Source organism: Takifugu flavidus, chromosome 14, assembly GCF_003711565.1.
Source record: "Takifugu flavidus isolate HTHZ2018 chromosome 14, ASM371156v2, whole genome shotgun sequence".
NCBI lineage: Eukaryota > Metazoa > Chordata > Actinopteri > Tetraodontiformes > Tetraodontidae > Takifugu > Takifugu flavidus.
The window spans coordinates 3,270,005-3,286,069 of NC_079533.1; the positions used below are offsets into that span (position 1 = coordinate 3,270,005).

General features: G+C 41.7%; 1 protein-coding gene across 1 annotated transcript; it reads right to left on the bottom strand.

Moving 5' to 3' along the window:
* Positions 1-1,431: 1,431 nt before the first annotated feature.
* On the bottom strand, positions 1,432-3,573 carry LOC130537226 (general transcription factor II-I repeat domain-containing protein 2-like). Its single transcript, XM_057053840.1, has 2 exons — positions 1,764-3,573; positions 1,432-1,681 (listed from the first exon to the last, which is right to left on the bottom strand). The coding sequence occupies exons 1-2, from the start codon at positions 3,345-3,347 to the stop codon at positions 1,544-1,546; spliced, it is 1,722 nt and encodes a 573-aa protein (XP_056909820.1). The 5' UTR covers positions 3,348-3,573; the 3' UTR covers positions 1,432-1,543.
* Positions 3,574-16,065: the final 12,492 nt, after the last annotated feature.

Consider the following 16,065-nt stretch of genomic DNA (forward strand, 5'->3'; position numbering starts at 1 on the left):
ACCATGTTCATGAGCTCAGTCAAAGATGAGATGCAGAGTGAGGGGTGACAGTTGTGCACGTCTGAGTCGTGGGAGGTGTTGGTGTTGGGGAGGGACAACAATGAAAGTCAACAAAGAAATTCCAGAGATTTTCCAGTTAAATCTGCTTCCAATTTTCAGGCAGCCTGAACATAAACAAACACAATCATGTGCAAATAAATAAGATGTGACAGTTCTATTGGACCTAATTTATTAGTCATGATTATGCCGATTTATTTTCATCTGACAGTCAGCAGAGAGCCAGTATAAATAATAAAAAGCATCAAATATGAAAAATGGATATTATTAACAGTGATGGCTGAAACCATCGGCACCATGAGATTCATTTAAACACTAATGCGCTCCATCATTACGAGAGGATTTGTATGTTTTCACTGAGCATTCACTCTGTTAAAGAGCCCCTGGCAGGACTATCACAGCTGGGCCGGGGCTGCTGCTGCTGCTGGGAAATGGAGGCAATGAATTTTTAAAGCACAATTTTTCACTTCTAATATTAAAAGACAAAAGATTATTGAAGTCTGTTTGATGGTACATTTTCAAAAGGTTGTAATGTAAAGATTGTTCCTTTTCTTTTGTAGCCTTTGATTTCAGACACTTAAAGCTTTCGGAAAATTAAATCTCTGTTCTGATCTTGAGACACTGCATGCTACTTGATAGTGTTATTCGAAAGTAAACAGGAACATCTGGCAGATTTTGGTCCATCATAATCATACACACAGAAGGTATCTATAGTCACATGTATTTGGCGTAACTGTTGGGAGGATTCATGAGCCTCCAGCTGCGCACTCTGGCATAAATACTCCAGTAAGTAAAGCATCAGTTTGTTCTATAATGGAATAAAGACCAACATGCAAAGAGACAGATCAGTGTGAGCTCATCATTAAGTATCAGCTCCCATCCAAATAATTGGATTTTATTTCCCATTATGTATCTAGAACAGGGGTCGGCAACCTTTTTTATCAAAAGAGCCACTTTGCCCACCCCCCTCCCAAAAAAATGTGTCTGGAGCCGCAAAAAATTACAGAGTTTATAAACTTCTAAGTTTTAATCTTTATTTAAATTTTAACAGTTGAAACCAGTGACTACAACAAACAAGCCCACTTTAATATATATATGTATATATACATATGTTTAATAGTAGTAACCCATGCGTTCTCCCGTCCTCTTCGGGTTTGTTGGCAGCCAGCCAGTGATCAATGGACGCACCTTAAAATACAAAAAAAACTACATCAGTTCTGAGTATGAGGATTTTTTTTAAAAAAAAAATAGCTTATTAAATTATGTTCCTCTTACCTGTTTAGTGAGATTTCTGTGTCTGCATTTCCCTGCAGATCTTCCCTATGTCGGCGCTGTAAGATGTGACTTTCATCTTCACGCAGCGCCAGTAGAGTCTCGCTGGTGAAGCGGGAGCGGTATTTGGACTTTATAATGTTCATGCTTGAGAAAACTTGCTCGCATAAGTAAGTTGAGCCAAAGATGGATAGGACTCCAAATGCACACCTTTTCATGTTGATATAGGTGTCGGGAATGGCATTCCATGTTGCAAAAATAAGTTTGTCGGGTTGGGGTAGTTTTTCCATATCACTCCATTTGTGCTCTTTAGCGAGAGTAGCCCTCTGACGGACGACTTCTTCAAGATCCGCTGACAGGGATTTAAACTTGTTAACCCACAAAACTTTATCCGCAATATCGGCCAGTTCAATTTCTAGATCAGGCTTACTTACTCCTGTGAATGCGGATGTGTTCAGCAGGGATGGGTCGCTGTTCAGTGGTGCGACAGGGAAAGAGAGAGTCTGTTTCTCCTTTCTGAACTCACTGAACCTTTTTTCAAATGCAGCTTGCATTGCAGTAATGGCACGGTGGAAATAATCACAATTTATGTGATTGTTTGCTTCTTTGAACTCTCTTAGGGAGGGGAAGTGAGAGAGCGTGCCATTTTGTACATCTCTGGCGAACACTGTCATCTTGCGCTCAAATGCCAAAATCTCCTCCAGCATGTGCAGTGCCGTGCTTCCCTGTCCTTGGAGATTTTTATTCAGCATGTTCAAGTAACTTGTCATGTCCACCATGAAGTAAAACTTTTCCAGCCAAGATGGGTCTTCCAGTTCAGGATACCCAAGGCCTTTATTTCCCAAGAAGGGTTTTACGTGCTCCAGACAGGCAGCGAAGCGTTTCAGCACCTCCCCCCTGGACAGCCACCGGACTCTGTTGTGCAGCAGGAGATCTGAATACGTGTTTTCGACTTCTTCTAACAACGAACAAAACTGTCGGTGGCTTAACCCATTCGCAATTATTTTGTTCACTATCTTAATAACAAGGTTCATTACTTCCACACATTCAGGGGGAAATGTTTGTGCGCAAAGTGCTTCTTGGTGGATAATGCAGTGAAACGTCATCAGATCTCGGCCCAGTGACTTTTGAAGTAAATTCACAAAGCCCTTCTGTGCTCCTCTCATACTTGGCGCCCCGTCAGTAGATACCGACACTAGGTGAGTGGTGTTTATCCCTTTATCTTTTAGACAACTCACAACAGCATCACAAATGTCCTGCCCCCGAGTTTGGCCCTTAAGCGGAATGAGTTCAATCAGTTCTTCCTGCGGCCCATTAGCATTGGCGTACCTGCATAACAGTGCTATCTGCTCAATATCGTTTACATCACTTGACTCATCACAGGCAATTGAAAATGCTTGAGCTGAATTAATATCATCAATTTGCTTACTACTGATATTTGCTGCCATTTTAATGGTCCTGTCCTTAACAGTCTTTGCAGAGAGAGGCATGTCTTTAATTTTCTGAACAATTTCATTTTTGTTTTTAAAATCGGAGAATAGATGCTCTGATATTTGAATAAACGTTTCTTTTATGTATTCTCCGTCTGTGAACGGCTTACCCCTCTTCACGATCTCCTGAGCTGCCAAAAAACTAGCAGCTGTAGTTGACTGTGGAGAGCTGATCCATTTTTTGAAAGATAGTTTTCTCTCTTCAGCTTGTCGTTGCAATTCCGAAATTGCTCTCTGGCGCTCATCTTCGGTTGGGTATTTTTCAGCAAATGCTAAATGCTTGCTTTGAAAATGTCTTTCAACGTTACTTTTTTTGTTGTTTGATAGTTTCTCGCCACATATCAAGCACGCAGGTAAGCCAGCGTCATTGGCGGTGAATGCAAAAGCAGATGTCCACGCTGCATTAAACTCTCTATTTTCTTCCGAATTTTTTCTTTTTTGGGCTCTTTTCATGCTTACAGTGGTAGGGGTTCCTGCCGTGGTACCAGCAGCAAGTGAAGGCGACGGCTGCTGACGTTGATGTGACATATATTTAAAGTGACAAATTATAAAAAAAATAATTAAAAAACTTTATTTAGATGGTATCAACTAAAACCCTAGGGGAATTGTGCAACAAAATGAACACATAATGACCATAATAAAAGAAAAAAGAAAAAAAAACATTCCATGTTTTTTTGTCATGGCCATCGGGAGCCACTATAAGGAGGCTGAAGAGCCGCATGCGGCTCCAGAGCCGCAGGTTGCCTACCCCTGATCTAGAATATAGATTATAGTATATTATATAAAAGATTCATGTTGGGAATAATGTGGTGCTGTTAAATTCATAATCACGTGTCATCTATTCATGTTAAGGGAAGCCAAAAAGCATCTAAATACTCTTATCATGTCATAGAATTATCTTTCATTTGCATAGTTTTATTTGATGAGGTATTTAATTTTCCAGATTAGCGTAATGTGCGTGGAAGGAAAATGAAAAACAACAGCGAGAACAACCTCAGATGAACATTAATTAGACGCTCTGTAATTGCTGCAGCTACAGCTGCAATGAGTGTGTGTATTACAGCCGTGTGGTCATGTTAGCACATCTGCACAGCTTAGTTCACTCTAGGAGTTTATGGGCATACACAGGGAACAGATGAGTAATTATGAATTGCCAAAACATCGACCATCGCATGCAGGCATCACCATGAAATAAAGAGACGTCAGATTGTAAGTGTGAGTGATGGTGAGAGCATGAAAACAATCAAATCTGCTCGTTGATGATGTTTTTTCATCATTGTTTCTCACCTAACTATGACATTTCTGGAGTGTGTTGCTGCCGCTGCCTGACAGGAGGATGCGCCACAAAACACACAAATACTGTCAGAATTAAAACTCTTAATACCACAAAAGTGGGGGGTTTGATTTTAATACAACTTTCCCAGTTAAGTATTTGGAGAATGATTGGAGGTCAGAAATATGATGAAATTCATGGGTTTTTGTTTGACAATTTTAACTGATGTCATGGAACCTGTGACTTCAGCACTAAAGCAAAGAATCCAGCATGAATGCAAGAATGTGCAGAACCAAAAATGGTTAATCAATACACACACGTGTTGCATCTTTATTTGACTGAGTATGGTGACTGAGTATTACAAACCTCCAAACAACATCAGATCACATGTTTGTATTTACCTCTGGAACATATCATTGAGTGCTCTGTGCATTTTGTTTCTCTTCACTTGACTTGCAAGATTGATGATGTTTCTTATTTTTGTAGTCCTGAGTGATTGCCTGATTTTACCTACCTTAAAATGTGTTCCGATGTGTTTGCAGCACGTGTTTTCAAAGTGACTGAGATGTTTTAATTTGCTTGTGAATTGTCAGAATGTTTCAGTCTAATGCACTAATTGAACCCTGTGCCTCCGCAGTGATTCATTAGTGAGGATGCTGCTGAAACTGATTTGGATATAATTTGCACAGCAGGAGTCACAGGAGACAAATATTTCCCCCTTGTCAGAGCACCTTAAAGCCGATCTCCTCTGGTTACCACAGTGACTCCAAAGAATGTGGTTTACAGGAAATGTGCAGGAAACAGTTTCCTAGTGTGATTCAGGTATTCCTGTATTTCTCTCCTCTCTCCCTTCTTGTCTCTTTTGAACGAAGCAAGTCTAAAGAGACCATTTTGATCTTGTCTCTCAATGCTCTCAATACTTCAAGTTGGATTCAGTGCACAAAGCTGACTATTTTAAGACCAAAGCTGCCATCATGCTCAACAAGGGGAAAAGAGAAGCTCACTTTTGTTCCTGCTAGTATCGTCTCATTTCTGCTAGTGTCTCATTAAAATGAGAGAACAGTAGCAGGAAGTGTAGTGTCAAACGAAAATTTGCCTGGCAGGAACTGTGGTTCTGTCTGAATCAAAGAGAAGAATATATATATATATATATATATATATATACTGTGTTTGTTGATGTGTGTCATGTGAACAGAGCTCATATATATATATGAGCTCTGTTCACATGACACACATCAACAAACACAGTTCCTGCCAGGCAAATTTTATATATATATATATATATATATATGTGTGTGTGTGTGTATATATATATATATATGTGTGTGTGTGTATATATATATATATATATATATATAACAACACAGCTACAGTTTTATGCATCCACATTACCGGTAGATAAAATTTAGAATTTGTTGCTTTGACATTTATTGCAAATGAAATTTAAATCATGTGTTTACAGTAATTCGTGATAATAATAATTCCATTTTATAACATTAAAATGTGTCATGCTGCATTCCTCTTTAACACATCTATTTTATGTGCAATTAATTTTTCCAGCCACTGTTTGCAGCCTGTTTGAGATGTTTCAGTCAGGCTTTAGAGCTCATCACAGAACAAAAACAGCACTTATTAAAGTTACTAATTATCTTCTTAGAGCTTCAGATCATGGACTGGTCTCTATGCTGGTTCTGCTGGACCTCAGTGCTGCTTTTGATACAGTTGATGACAGCATCCTGTTACACGGACTGGAACATGTGACTGGGATTAAAGGGACAGCACTAGACTGGTTTAGATCATATTTATCAGATCGATACCAGTTTGCTCATGTCCATGACGTTCCCTCTTCATATACTAGGGTTAGCCATGGAGTTCCACAAGGTTCTGCACTTGGACCAATCCTTTTCACCTTGTACATGCTTCCCATAGGAAACATTATTCGGCATCATGGAATAAATTTTCATTGTTATGCTGATGACACTCAGCTATATTTATCCATGAAACCAGAGGAGACAGAGCAGTTAGTGAAGCTTCAGACCTGTCTTAAAGACATAAAGTCTTGGTTGACCTCAAATGTTCTTCTCTTTGATTCAGACAGAACCAAGGTGATTGTGTCTGGTACTGAACTTCTCAGGGATATATTAGATCATGTTATTATTCTGGATGGTTTCTTTTTAGCTTCTCATCTTTCTCTGAGGGGATTCTTGGAGTAACATTTGTCCAAGCTCTATCTTTTAACTCGCATATTAAATGAATCTCCAGAAGTGTCTTTTTCACTTGCAAAACATCTTCATAGTTGTGCACTGACCTGCCAACCCCCCCTCCACATATCAGTGTAAGAGATGTGTTCTCCCATATGAGCCAGTCCTGCTCAAGGGTTCTGCCTTTTAAAAAGCAGTTTTCTTTGCAACTGTTGCTTGTCAGGCTCTGGGTTTCTGTAAAATCTCAAATTTTAAGAGACAGTATTTCAATAAAGATTTGATTTGATTGGCTTTGATTTGACTGAACCTTGGATGCAGTTTGCATTGTTTTAGTGATTTAATGGGCCCCAAACATGCTGCTAGAGATAATGTGCACTCACAACTGAAGTCTGCACCCACATTCTTCAGTGAACAGCTTTTCCAGACATCTTGTTTGGGTGATGTAAGAATTCTCTGTTTCTGTCTTGCATTCTGACGTGCATTCTTTAAAAAACAGCATTTTAAAGCTTTGCCTCGCTGCTCTTTGTCTGTGTTTAGGATCTGTTTTTGTTTTAGTTTGTTTTACTTTTTCAAGCCACCAACCTGCCAAGACAAAGGATAGGAAGACCAAAATACCAGATATGTAGTCTCTTTTCTGCTTTTAACCATCCATGTAAGACATCTATGTACTTTTTGGGTGTTTATAGTTATTCTTAAAGAAAAGCTATCTAAAATTTATGGATGACAAATGCAAGTTAATGAAGTGAAAGTACCAGCTTGTGACAGACTGGAACCCTCATGAAGCTTCAGACTCCTCACATCAACTTTATCTAGAATAGATCTTCTCACATGGGGGCAGTGTTGGACCACCTGTCTCTCCTTCTCCGTCTCCACCTTCCTCCTGCTGATATGGAATGTCTTTATAGTGGAGGTATTGAGTGGGGATCCTCCACACTAGATCTAGTATCTTCTGTTCTTAACACCCAGAATCAGACCTAGAACTGTCAGACATCACAGCCCTTCATCTCCTGAACAAAACTTAAAAAAAAGAAAAGAAAATACACCTCAGTATAGGTTTGCACATGTATATTGTCCCAAATGGTTTGCTGTAATTGTACTGAAGATAATGCAGGAGGATCTATTTCTGCATTATAGTTGTCCCGGGTGACAACAACAGGAACAGTTTTTTGAAGAACACGTGTTAAGAGAGGACAAGGAGGCATTACTGTGTCTCTAGAGGATATTTCTTGTTTTAGAAATACATCATGTTTGAGCAGATATTGCAGGGATGCTGACAAAAAGTTAGTGACAAAGAAATATTCATTTATGGACATAAGAAGTTATCTTGTTCTTCCTGACTAATGGAAAGTGTATTTTTTTTATTCAGCACCACAGGTTAGGGCAGAATCTCTTAAGGCATAACTAAAGTAGCAGGTCCCACATGAAATACTACTTCTGATTTTGCTTCTGTTGTCCCCAAAAGCAGAATCTATAGATGTAATGAGTTAATCAGCATCTGAGTCTCTCTGCTCCACCCTCTCTGCTCCGTAAGTGGTCATCAGCATCCTTCTTTTGCAGCCTCTGTCTCTGAAAGGTCAATCGACTAATGTGCTACATTAACACGGGGTGTCATCTATCTGGTCATTAGCTCTGACCTCTGTATGTGTAAGTGGGGCCATAGAGGAGCAGAAAAAGAGTCATTTAGTGTGTAAAAACATGTAACCCTCTGGGTTAAATGAGCTCAACAGCCCAAACACACTAGTCCTCTGTACTTGGCTTAGTCACAATAATAATATTAATCACCATAATCGCTAACAGTCACAATTATCATAATAACAATCAGAATAATACAACATTCTGACAGCAGAAAGGGCCAAATCCAAAGGTCACTGTATAATTTCATTGTAATTCCGTTCAACTTGAATGCAAATTTGATTACAATTGTCTCTGAATGTATTTTAGCAATAATAGTTTGATTTGATGAAGATTTTCTGGAAGTGTTCTGTCCTTACATGATGATGATGTTTCCATTAGGTGCAGATATTTCACAAGTAAAACTTTGCAGATGTTCAAACACATTCTATGAATTATGAAGATGTGTCTTAAAAATCTCACAATTGGATTGAATTTAGGCACTTTAAGTGCCAAAATAAGATGAGAAAACAAAAACAAATGAACACTGTTATTTTCCTAAATGATACACTTTTTTATTTTATTTTTTCTTTAGATTTGATGAGTTACTCACACTTATTAAGGCACTGTGCAAAACATGAGGCATGATATATTTGAAATTGTTCAAAAAGAACAGATATTTAGTGTAACCTCATGTTAGAACAAAAGCTGTTCATATCAGATCATATTTTCATTTTAGACTTAATAAAATTATATTACGGTATTAGAATAGTGATGCTTGATATTTGCATTGCCTTGGCTGACTGCAATAATCCATCCAAAACAGTTTTTTTTTTAAACTTTAGTTTTCTAGGTTATTGGAATGTTCCAACCTCTGCTGCTGTGTGGTGATTAAAATTATTGTTTGACCTCTTTGTCCTTGAGATAGAGACATAGAAGGTTATCCACCAGTTCAAGTGCAATCAACAGCACACATGTCCCCATTCTGTGAGCATTTGATCCACCTTAATAAACAACATTTTAAGGTATCCCGATGTTAATAAGGAGCTCCATGAACCATTGATCCTACAGCTGCACCTCCAAATGCTTTTCAACTTTATTGTACAACTAGCAGCAGCTATTTTCCCCTCTCTGACAAGGACACCCAAGGGGTTTTGCTACGCACATCCACTGAGAGGCAATCAGAGGGTCCAGCAGGGCTAAGCACTCCCTCCAGCTTGTTTCTGAGGCGTGAAAGCAGAGCCAGTTATTCCTCTGCTTGGGTTTCTCTGGGTTTGTCCCAGGGAAAGCTGATGGGAGGCACAATGAAAAAGAGGAGCTCTTTCTCATATCCTGGCCTCTAGAGATGCTTTTGGATCAGCATAATTTACTGCTGTGACACAAGAATAAAGTTGGATATCATGAGTCTGGGGTAAAGGCTGATGTCTTTAACAAATTGCACTTCAAGTCTGCACAAAGTAAGAACTTTGCTTCATCATTACAATTTTTTAAATTATGCTTGGGTGAATATTTTCACCAGGAGAAAAAGCTGGATCTCTCCACAGATGTCAACAAGGATGTAGGTCCGAGGCACTGTGGGCCAAGGTCGAGGGTCTAAGAGCAGAGGGGGGAGGGCATTCCCATTGGTGAGGCATGCCACACAATGCTTGACCTTCTAAATGTCCAAGTATCTTTCATGAACCATGGCCAGGACCTGTCCCCTGAGGGCCCTCTGGACCAATGTGCCCAGCAATGTCCCCCCTAATTTTTCACATGTCAGAGCATAGAGACAAACTCCCTGTGAGCAACATCAGACGTGCACACCGTGGCCGCACCAGTATCACCAGTTGTTTTTCATGAGTTATCTAGGTGAGCGGTTTGCAAATCGAGACGTGTGCTGTAGAACCACCATGTGATACCGTATAAATTCCTATAACTCTTTGTCAAATATAAAATTAATCATTTTTGTAAACAGCGTTTAATGATTATCCATGAATAAAAATTCTTCATAAATGACACCAGAATAAGCATAAATCTGATCGGGGACTCGGGAAGTTTACCTTGTTTTTCCTCTTCTGTCATTCTCACTTCTCCAGTGGTTTTATATTTTGCCCAGGTTGAATAACCTGCCTGCGTCTTGCTTTGACTTCATGTGCTACTTCAAGACAATTTCTGGATGCTGTTTGATGTGATTCATTAAAATGAAGCTTCCTTCACAATCTGCACTGAATGCTTGAAAAGTAGCACAAATATCCACAAGCTGTGAGATCTCCTTTAGCTCTTCACATCTAAGTGCTGTTGCCACCATATCTGAGAATGTGTTGATTGACCCTTGTTTTTGCTTCACAATGTACCTGAATTCAGCATATTCACTGTTAATGGCCTCCATAGAATGAGGGTGGTGGAGAATGGCCTCATACTTCTTTGACATCGAAGCATTGAGCTCAAACATCAATTTTGAGTGTGGATCAACACACATTGCCACACTGGCCAGTGCAGACCACTCCTTTAAGTCCTCCTCTGGAAAATGAAAACCCAAGTGATCACAGAGCTTACAAATAAAAAGAATAATCTCACTGGTATTTCTGCCATCAGCTGATGAGGTCCTCATCACCTCTTTGACATGGTCACTCCACTAAACATTCTTCTCATCTTTCAAGTATTGGGAATGCAACTTGGCAAGAGCAAAGATTGAGAGACTGCGTTCTGCCCTTCCATCACAGTCAGGTTGCAGCTTTGATAAGAAAGGCTGAGTTGTGCCAGCTCACCCAAAACATCTCCCAGAGCGGCGAGAGTAACCTGGAACTTTGAATCGCTCAGCATTTTGTAGCAGCAATTTACCACTGGATTCTGTCTTGCAGTATTTTCCAATCACAGTGTAGTTCCTCAGAACAGCCTTCACGGCTTGGTACCAGTACAGCATCGTACTTCACTCAGAGGCCTGAATGACAGTGTATCCTCATTGAGAATCTTTGCTCGGTCCTTCATTTTGCCTCACTACACAGTGGACCAAGAGAAAGTGGAATACACAATTCTAAGAAGAGTTTCCACAGCTCACTTTAAAGGCAGATCTTTCCAGGCATCATTAATGTCCAATTCCTCTCTATGGGCAACGGCGTGTTGTTAGGTGTGGAATTTGCAGCTTTAATAAAGCTGCAACTCCGTTGTGCTTTCTGAGCATCACTGAGGCACCATCAGAGGTCAGCATCGCCTTTATCTGCAAGTTCAGTCCATGCTTGGGGTAAAACTGAGTGATTGCTTGCTCAACATCGTGAGCAGTGCATGCTCTCAGCTGGATGATGCCACCAAACACAGTTTTATAGCTGACGTCATTTTCCTCCCTGTGCTTAATATACAGGACTAGCTTTGTGCACTGATATGTCTGTGCTCTCATTTACTATCAGGGTATACCAGGGTGCATTTTTAACATCGCACGTCATCTCATTCTCCAATCTGTCATTGATTGAGTTCACAAATTCAAAGGAATAATTTTTGCTTCACCAGCTTTCTGGCAGAGTCACATACTTTGCCATGTGATTGTGGATTTGTTCATTTTGATGGTGAGTAGAACATTGGCGATGAGAACTTTAACTTGCTTGGGGTTGGATTTCTTTTTGTGTCCCTGCTCTTCTTACCTCTTCTCTTGAACCTTAGCGCTCTCTTGCAATAATGTACCGATCCCAAATCCCATCTTGCACCTTTGTACAATTCCAACAGCATTCAAATGACTTTTCTGCTGAATGTGATGCTTGAGGTAGCCCAACCTCCATTCAGTCCACGCTTTTCCCTCTATAAACTCGCTTGCTACTTTAGCTTCGCGGCATGTTTCGCAGAGAAGCCCTTTCACACTTGAAAATGAAAAACAATCTCACCCAGTTTCACCTCTTGTTATTTTGTTTGCAATTCAGCCATTCAGTCTCAAAAGAATCACATTTCTTTTTTACTTTGGCTTGTTGAGTAGATGTGCCACTGCCCACTCCTTTCACCATAATAAGGAGTTAGCATCATATCATTGGCTGGACAAATTACTACCTATTGTTTAACCGCTTGTTCTCACCTGTCACTCACTGAACTAAATAAATTGTTATGTGTTCATTTTATTTACAGTTCAAGTTCAGTTGGATTTTTTCAATGCCCTGTGAAAGGGCATTCATTCCTTTGGAACTCCTGCCCTCATGGATGAAAGCCCAAAGCTGGATAAGTAGGGGGTCATTTGCTGATGCTGAAATGACACCCTTACAGTTACATAATTATGCCACCTCTCACATGTCCAGACTCACGCCAGCACTTCCCTCTTTCCCACCAAGCACTTCTGTTCTGGGTGAGCGACCTTGAAGAAAATGCCACTGGGCATTCAGTCCTGTGCTGACATTGTTTCAGATCTTCAGCAGTCAGGAAGAACCCTACAAATTTGCTGACTGACACTGCAAAGATGAACTTTGGCAAGCAAGATCAGTGAACTGGAAAAGTGGTTGTTGTGCAGGGGGAAAGTTGTTGTGTTCACCATGATGTTGTCCAGGTAGAACACCACCCAGCGGATGCCAGTGAAGGTGGTAGTCAAGCTGGAGGCAATTGGAGTCAAAGCTGAGGCCAAAGGACACGCGACTGTGACTGAAGAATCCCATCGGGGGTCACCAAAGCAGGGAGGTTGCGGCTGTGTGGGCGAAGAGGAACCTGCAGATATGTAGCTCTGCTGTAATTTGAACTTTTTCAACACATCAATCCATTAAACTGTAGGCTGGGGATATTTGTCTGGGATCACCACTTTGTTCACTTGTCAGCACCTGTATTGTCCATGATAAAGAAGCCCAGGATGCAGAACAGGTCAAATCCAGGGAGGTGGTCAACATGGTGAGACACCTGGAAAGTGAACGATGGGAGAGCCTTTGAGCCGCAGAGTTTGGACATGGTGGTGGGGCCCACCGTGCTGCTCTTAGCATGTCTCTGCACCACCGCTGCTTTGAGTATGTGACACAGAAACAGCTTCCAAACTCTGGGTTAATTTGGGGGCTTGGAGGCAGCTGGGTGAGAAAGGGAGCGCCATCGTTGTCACTAATGTTATATTTAGTGAAATGCAGATGACAAATCTGTTTCACACATTCTTTTTTAATAATGGAGCATCAATAAAAACACCTGATCTTTCTGAGCAGGTTGCAGGCCACAGCAGTGAGCACTGCATGGACAGGCTGTAACTTCACTGTGTCTAAAAACATTTACCAGGTGTTCTTAAGGGCCCTTGTAACCTCTGTGCGCTCAGCTCTTCCTCACTCTTCCTGAGAGAAATATTCGGAATCACTGGTGTTGATTCATGTCTGCTGCGCAGAGTCAACTAAAAGTATCTCCCCCTGTGCCAGCCATCATGGAGAGGGCTTCACTGTTATTCCCCAAAGAGTCATCAGATAAGAAATGTGTAAAGACACTTGAGAGTCTCTCCCCTAAGGGAACAGATTTCAAGGTTTTGTTTTGTGCTTTGGTTGTTTTTGTCATTTTTTCTTTGCTGTTTTTCCCCACAAACAATATTTTTACCCCGATAGGAGAGGGAAAATCGAGCAGATATTAGCAGCAGCTATAACATTTTCAGAATGAGAGCTTCAAGGACTTCATTGTGTAAAGGATTTCGTATCCAGCTAAACACTCAGTAGTACAGTATTTACATATTTAAATAATGTAATCCATTCATCATTTACTGAGTTATGTCTTTACGCTGCTCTGTTTTTACTGCATTGTACATTATAACTGATTCTGTTATTTAATCAGAAATGACAGATTTACACAAAAAAATTCGCTGTAGGCTTTCACTCACTTCGGCTCAGCACAATTCTCTTTTCTTTCTTTTGTAGTGTAAAATGTAATAGTGTAACAGGACTTTTGGTAACCTTCCACGTGTTTCTTTGGTTACATTTAAAATGAGTTTGGGCTGACAGGTTTCATTTCGTTTCGTTTCGTTTTCTCCCGCTTATCGTGGTTCCACGACAGGGAAACCTGCATTGTTCCTCCTCGATCAGAGGTCTAATCCTCTTTTCCAGCACCCTGGCATAGACTTTTCCAGGGAGGCGGGTTCCTCCACCAAGCGTTCCCAACAGACCCTCACTAAGCGTTTGGGCCTGCCAGGTCCGCGCGGTGGCTCCATCCCCCCCACCTGATCCAACTCACCACCAGGTAGTGATCAGTTGACAGCTCTGCTCCTCTCTTCACCCGAGTGTCCAAAACATATGGCCGCAGATCAGCTGACACGACTAGGAAGTCAATCATTGACCTACGGCCCAGGCCGTCATGGTGCCAAGAGCACCGATGAACAAACTTATGTTCGAACATAGTGTTAGTTATGGCCAAACTACGACTAGCACAGAAGTCCAATAACTGAACACCACTCTGGTTCTGATTGGGAAGACTGTTCCTCCTAATCACTCCCTTCCAGGTCACGCTGTCGTTGCCCACGTGAGCGTTGAAGTCTCCCAGTAGCACTATGGAGTCCCCAGTTGAGACACTGTCCAGCGTCTGTCCTAGATCCTTCAAAAAGGGCAGGTACTCTGAACTATTGTTTGGTGCATACACACAAACAACCGTCAGAACCCGTTCCCCGACACGAAGGCGCAGAGAAGCAACCCTTTCGCTTGACCGAGAGAACCACAATGTTGAACTAGAGAGTCTAGGGGCAAGCAAAAAGCCCGCCCCCTGAGCAACTGCAGCGTAGAAGAGTGTCCAACCCCCCTCAAGGACTTAGGTTCCTGAGCTGACGCTATGTGTGGAGGTGAGGACGACCATATATAGTCGGTAGCGCTCAACCTCCCCCACAAGCTCCAGCTCTTTCCCCACCAGAGAGGTGACATTCCAGGTTCCAAAAGCCAATTTCCATACCCTTGGATCGGACCGCCAAGGCCCCCGCCTTGGTCCGCCGCCCAATCCACACTGCACCGGACCCTTCATGTTCCTCCTGCGGGTGGTGGGTCCACTGGAGACGGGAGTGTCCACGTAGCTGGTTTGGGCTGGGACCGGCCGGGCCCCGTGGACGTAGGCCCGGCCACCAGGCGCTCGCCATCGAGCCCCAGCCCCAGGCCTGGCTCCAGGGTGAGGCCCCGGTAACCCTCCGGGCCGGGTACGCGGCTTCCCTTTTAGATGTACCATGATGGGTCTTGTGAACCATTCTTTGTCTGACCCTTCACCTAGGACCAATCTGCCTTGGGAGACCCCACCAGGGGCAAACTGCCCCGGACAGCATAGCTCCCAGGCTCATTAGGGTACGCAAACTCCTCCACCACGATAAGGTGATGGTTCACGGAGGAGGGGCTGACAGGTAATTTGCTTATTTTCAATGTGCATGGCTATAAATGGCTATACTACAAATGTGAATTATTTAAGAATCCATCAAATTGTTGATGCAGCCTAGAATCACAGTTGCTTTATCTTTTCTTACACATTAATGTCTCATTAGCTGCCTGTGACACTAGGTCACTCTAGACTTAATATTTATACTGTAGTTGCAGTTAAACAGCTGCCAATTTCTAATTCAACACCTGAAATCAGCTCCAGACTTGGCATTAATGGTTAACTCATGCGTCTGTTGGGGACTGGGCTAAAGGTCTGAAGGTGTCTGGTTCCAGTCCGCTTGGTGACCAAAACTCGAAAGTGGTCTTGTAGCACGAGCGGAGTCGGGACATTTGTGGATTACTGCCGAGGTGTCCTTCACATGCAGAACCCTCAAATGCTCAGAGCACCTGTCAGGTTGTTTGTTTCTAGAAGACAGGTTGTATCCACCGAGAGATCGTTAATGCAATACTCCACCTCCCTCCTGCCTTAACTGCAGGTTCATGCGTAAAAATGATAATTTGATATGGTAACCTATGGTTCCTCTTCTCTTGGAACAAATGGAGGGAATAATAATGAGTGCCTGAAAATAGAGGTCTTTAACTGAATTCAAAAGACCACAAGTTGGTGGCATTTTGAATGTCTCACATCAAACTAATTGGTTTCTATTTGTATTTCATATTCTAAATAATCTTATCAATATTTAATTCTCGCTCTTTCTTTGTAAAGGGAAAATAATCGTTCTTAAACGAACCTGTGATAACAGCATCCATGCTTAACTGTAAGAAAATGATAAGTATATTCCTTTAACAGTCACGATGATTTAGTGTATGTAGTTATGAACCCTTTGAACAAAGACTTGGCCAACCGCAGCAGG

Excerpts from the sequence above, each read along its gene's own strand:
- LOC130537226 (XM_057053840.1), bottom strand. The coding sequence starts at position 3,347 with ATGTCACATCAACGTCAGCAGCCGTCGCCTTCACTTGCTGCTGGTACC. Across the intron at positions 1,682-1,763 it reads ACACATCCGCATTCACAGGA|CGGATCTTGAAGAAGTCGTC; the intron begins GTAAGTAAGCCT and ends AATCCCTGTCAG.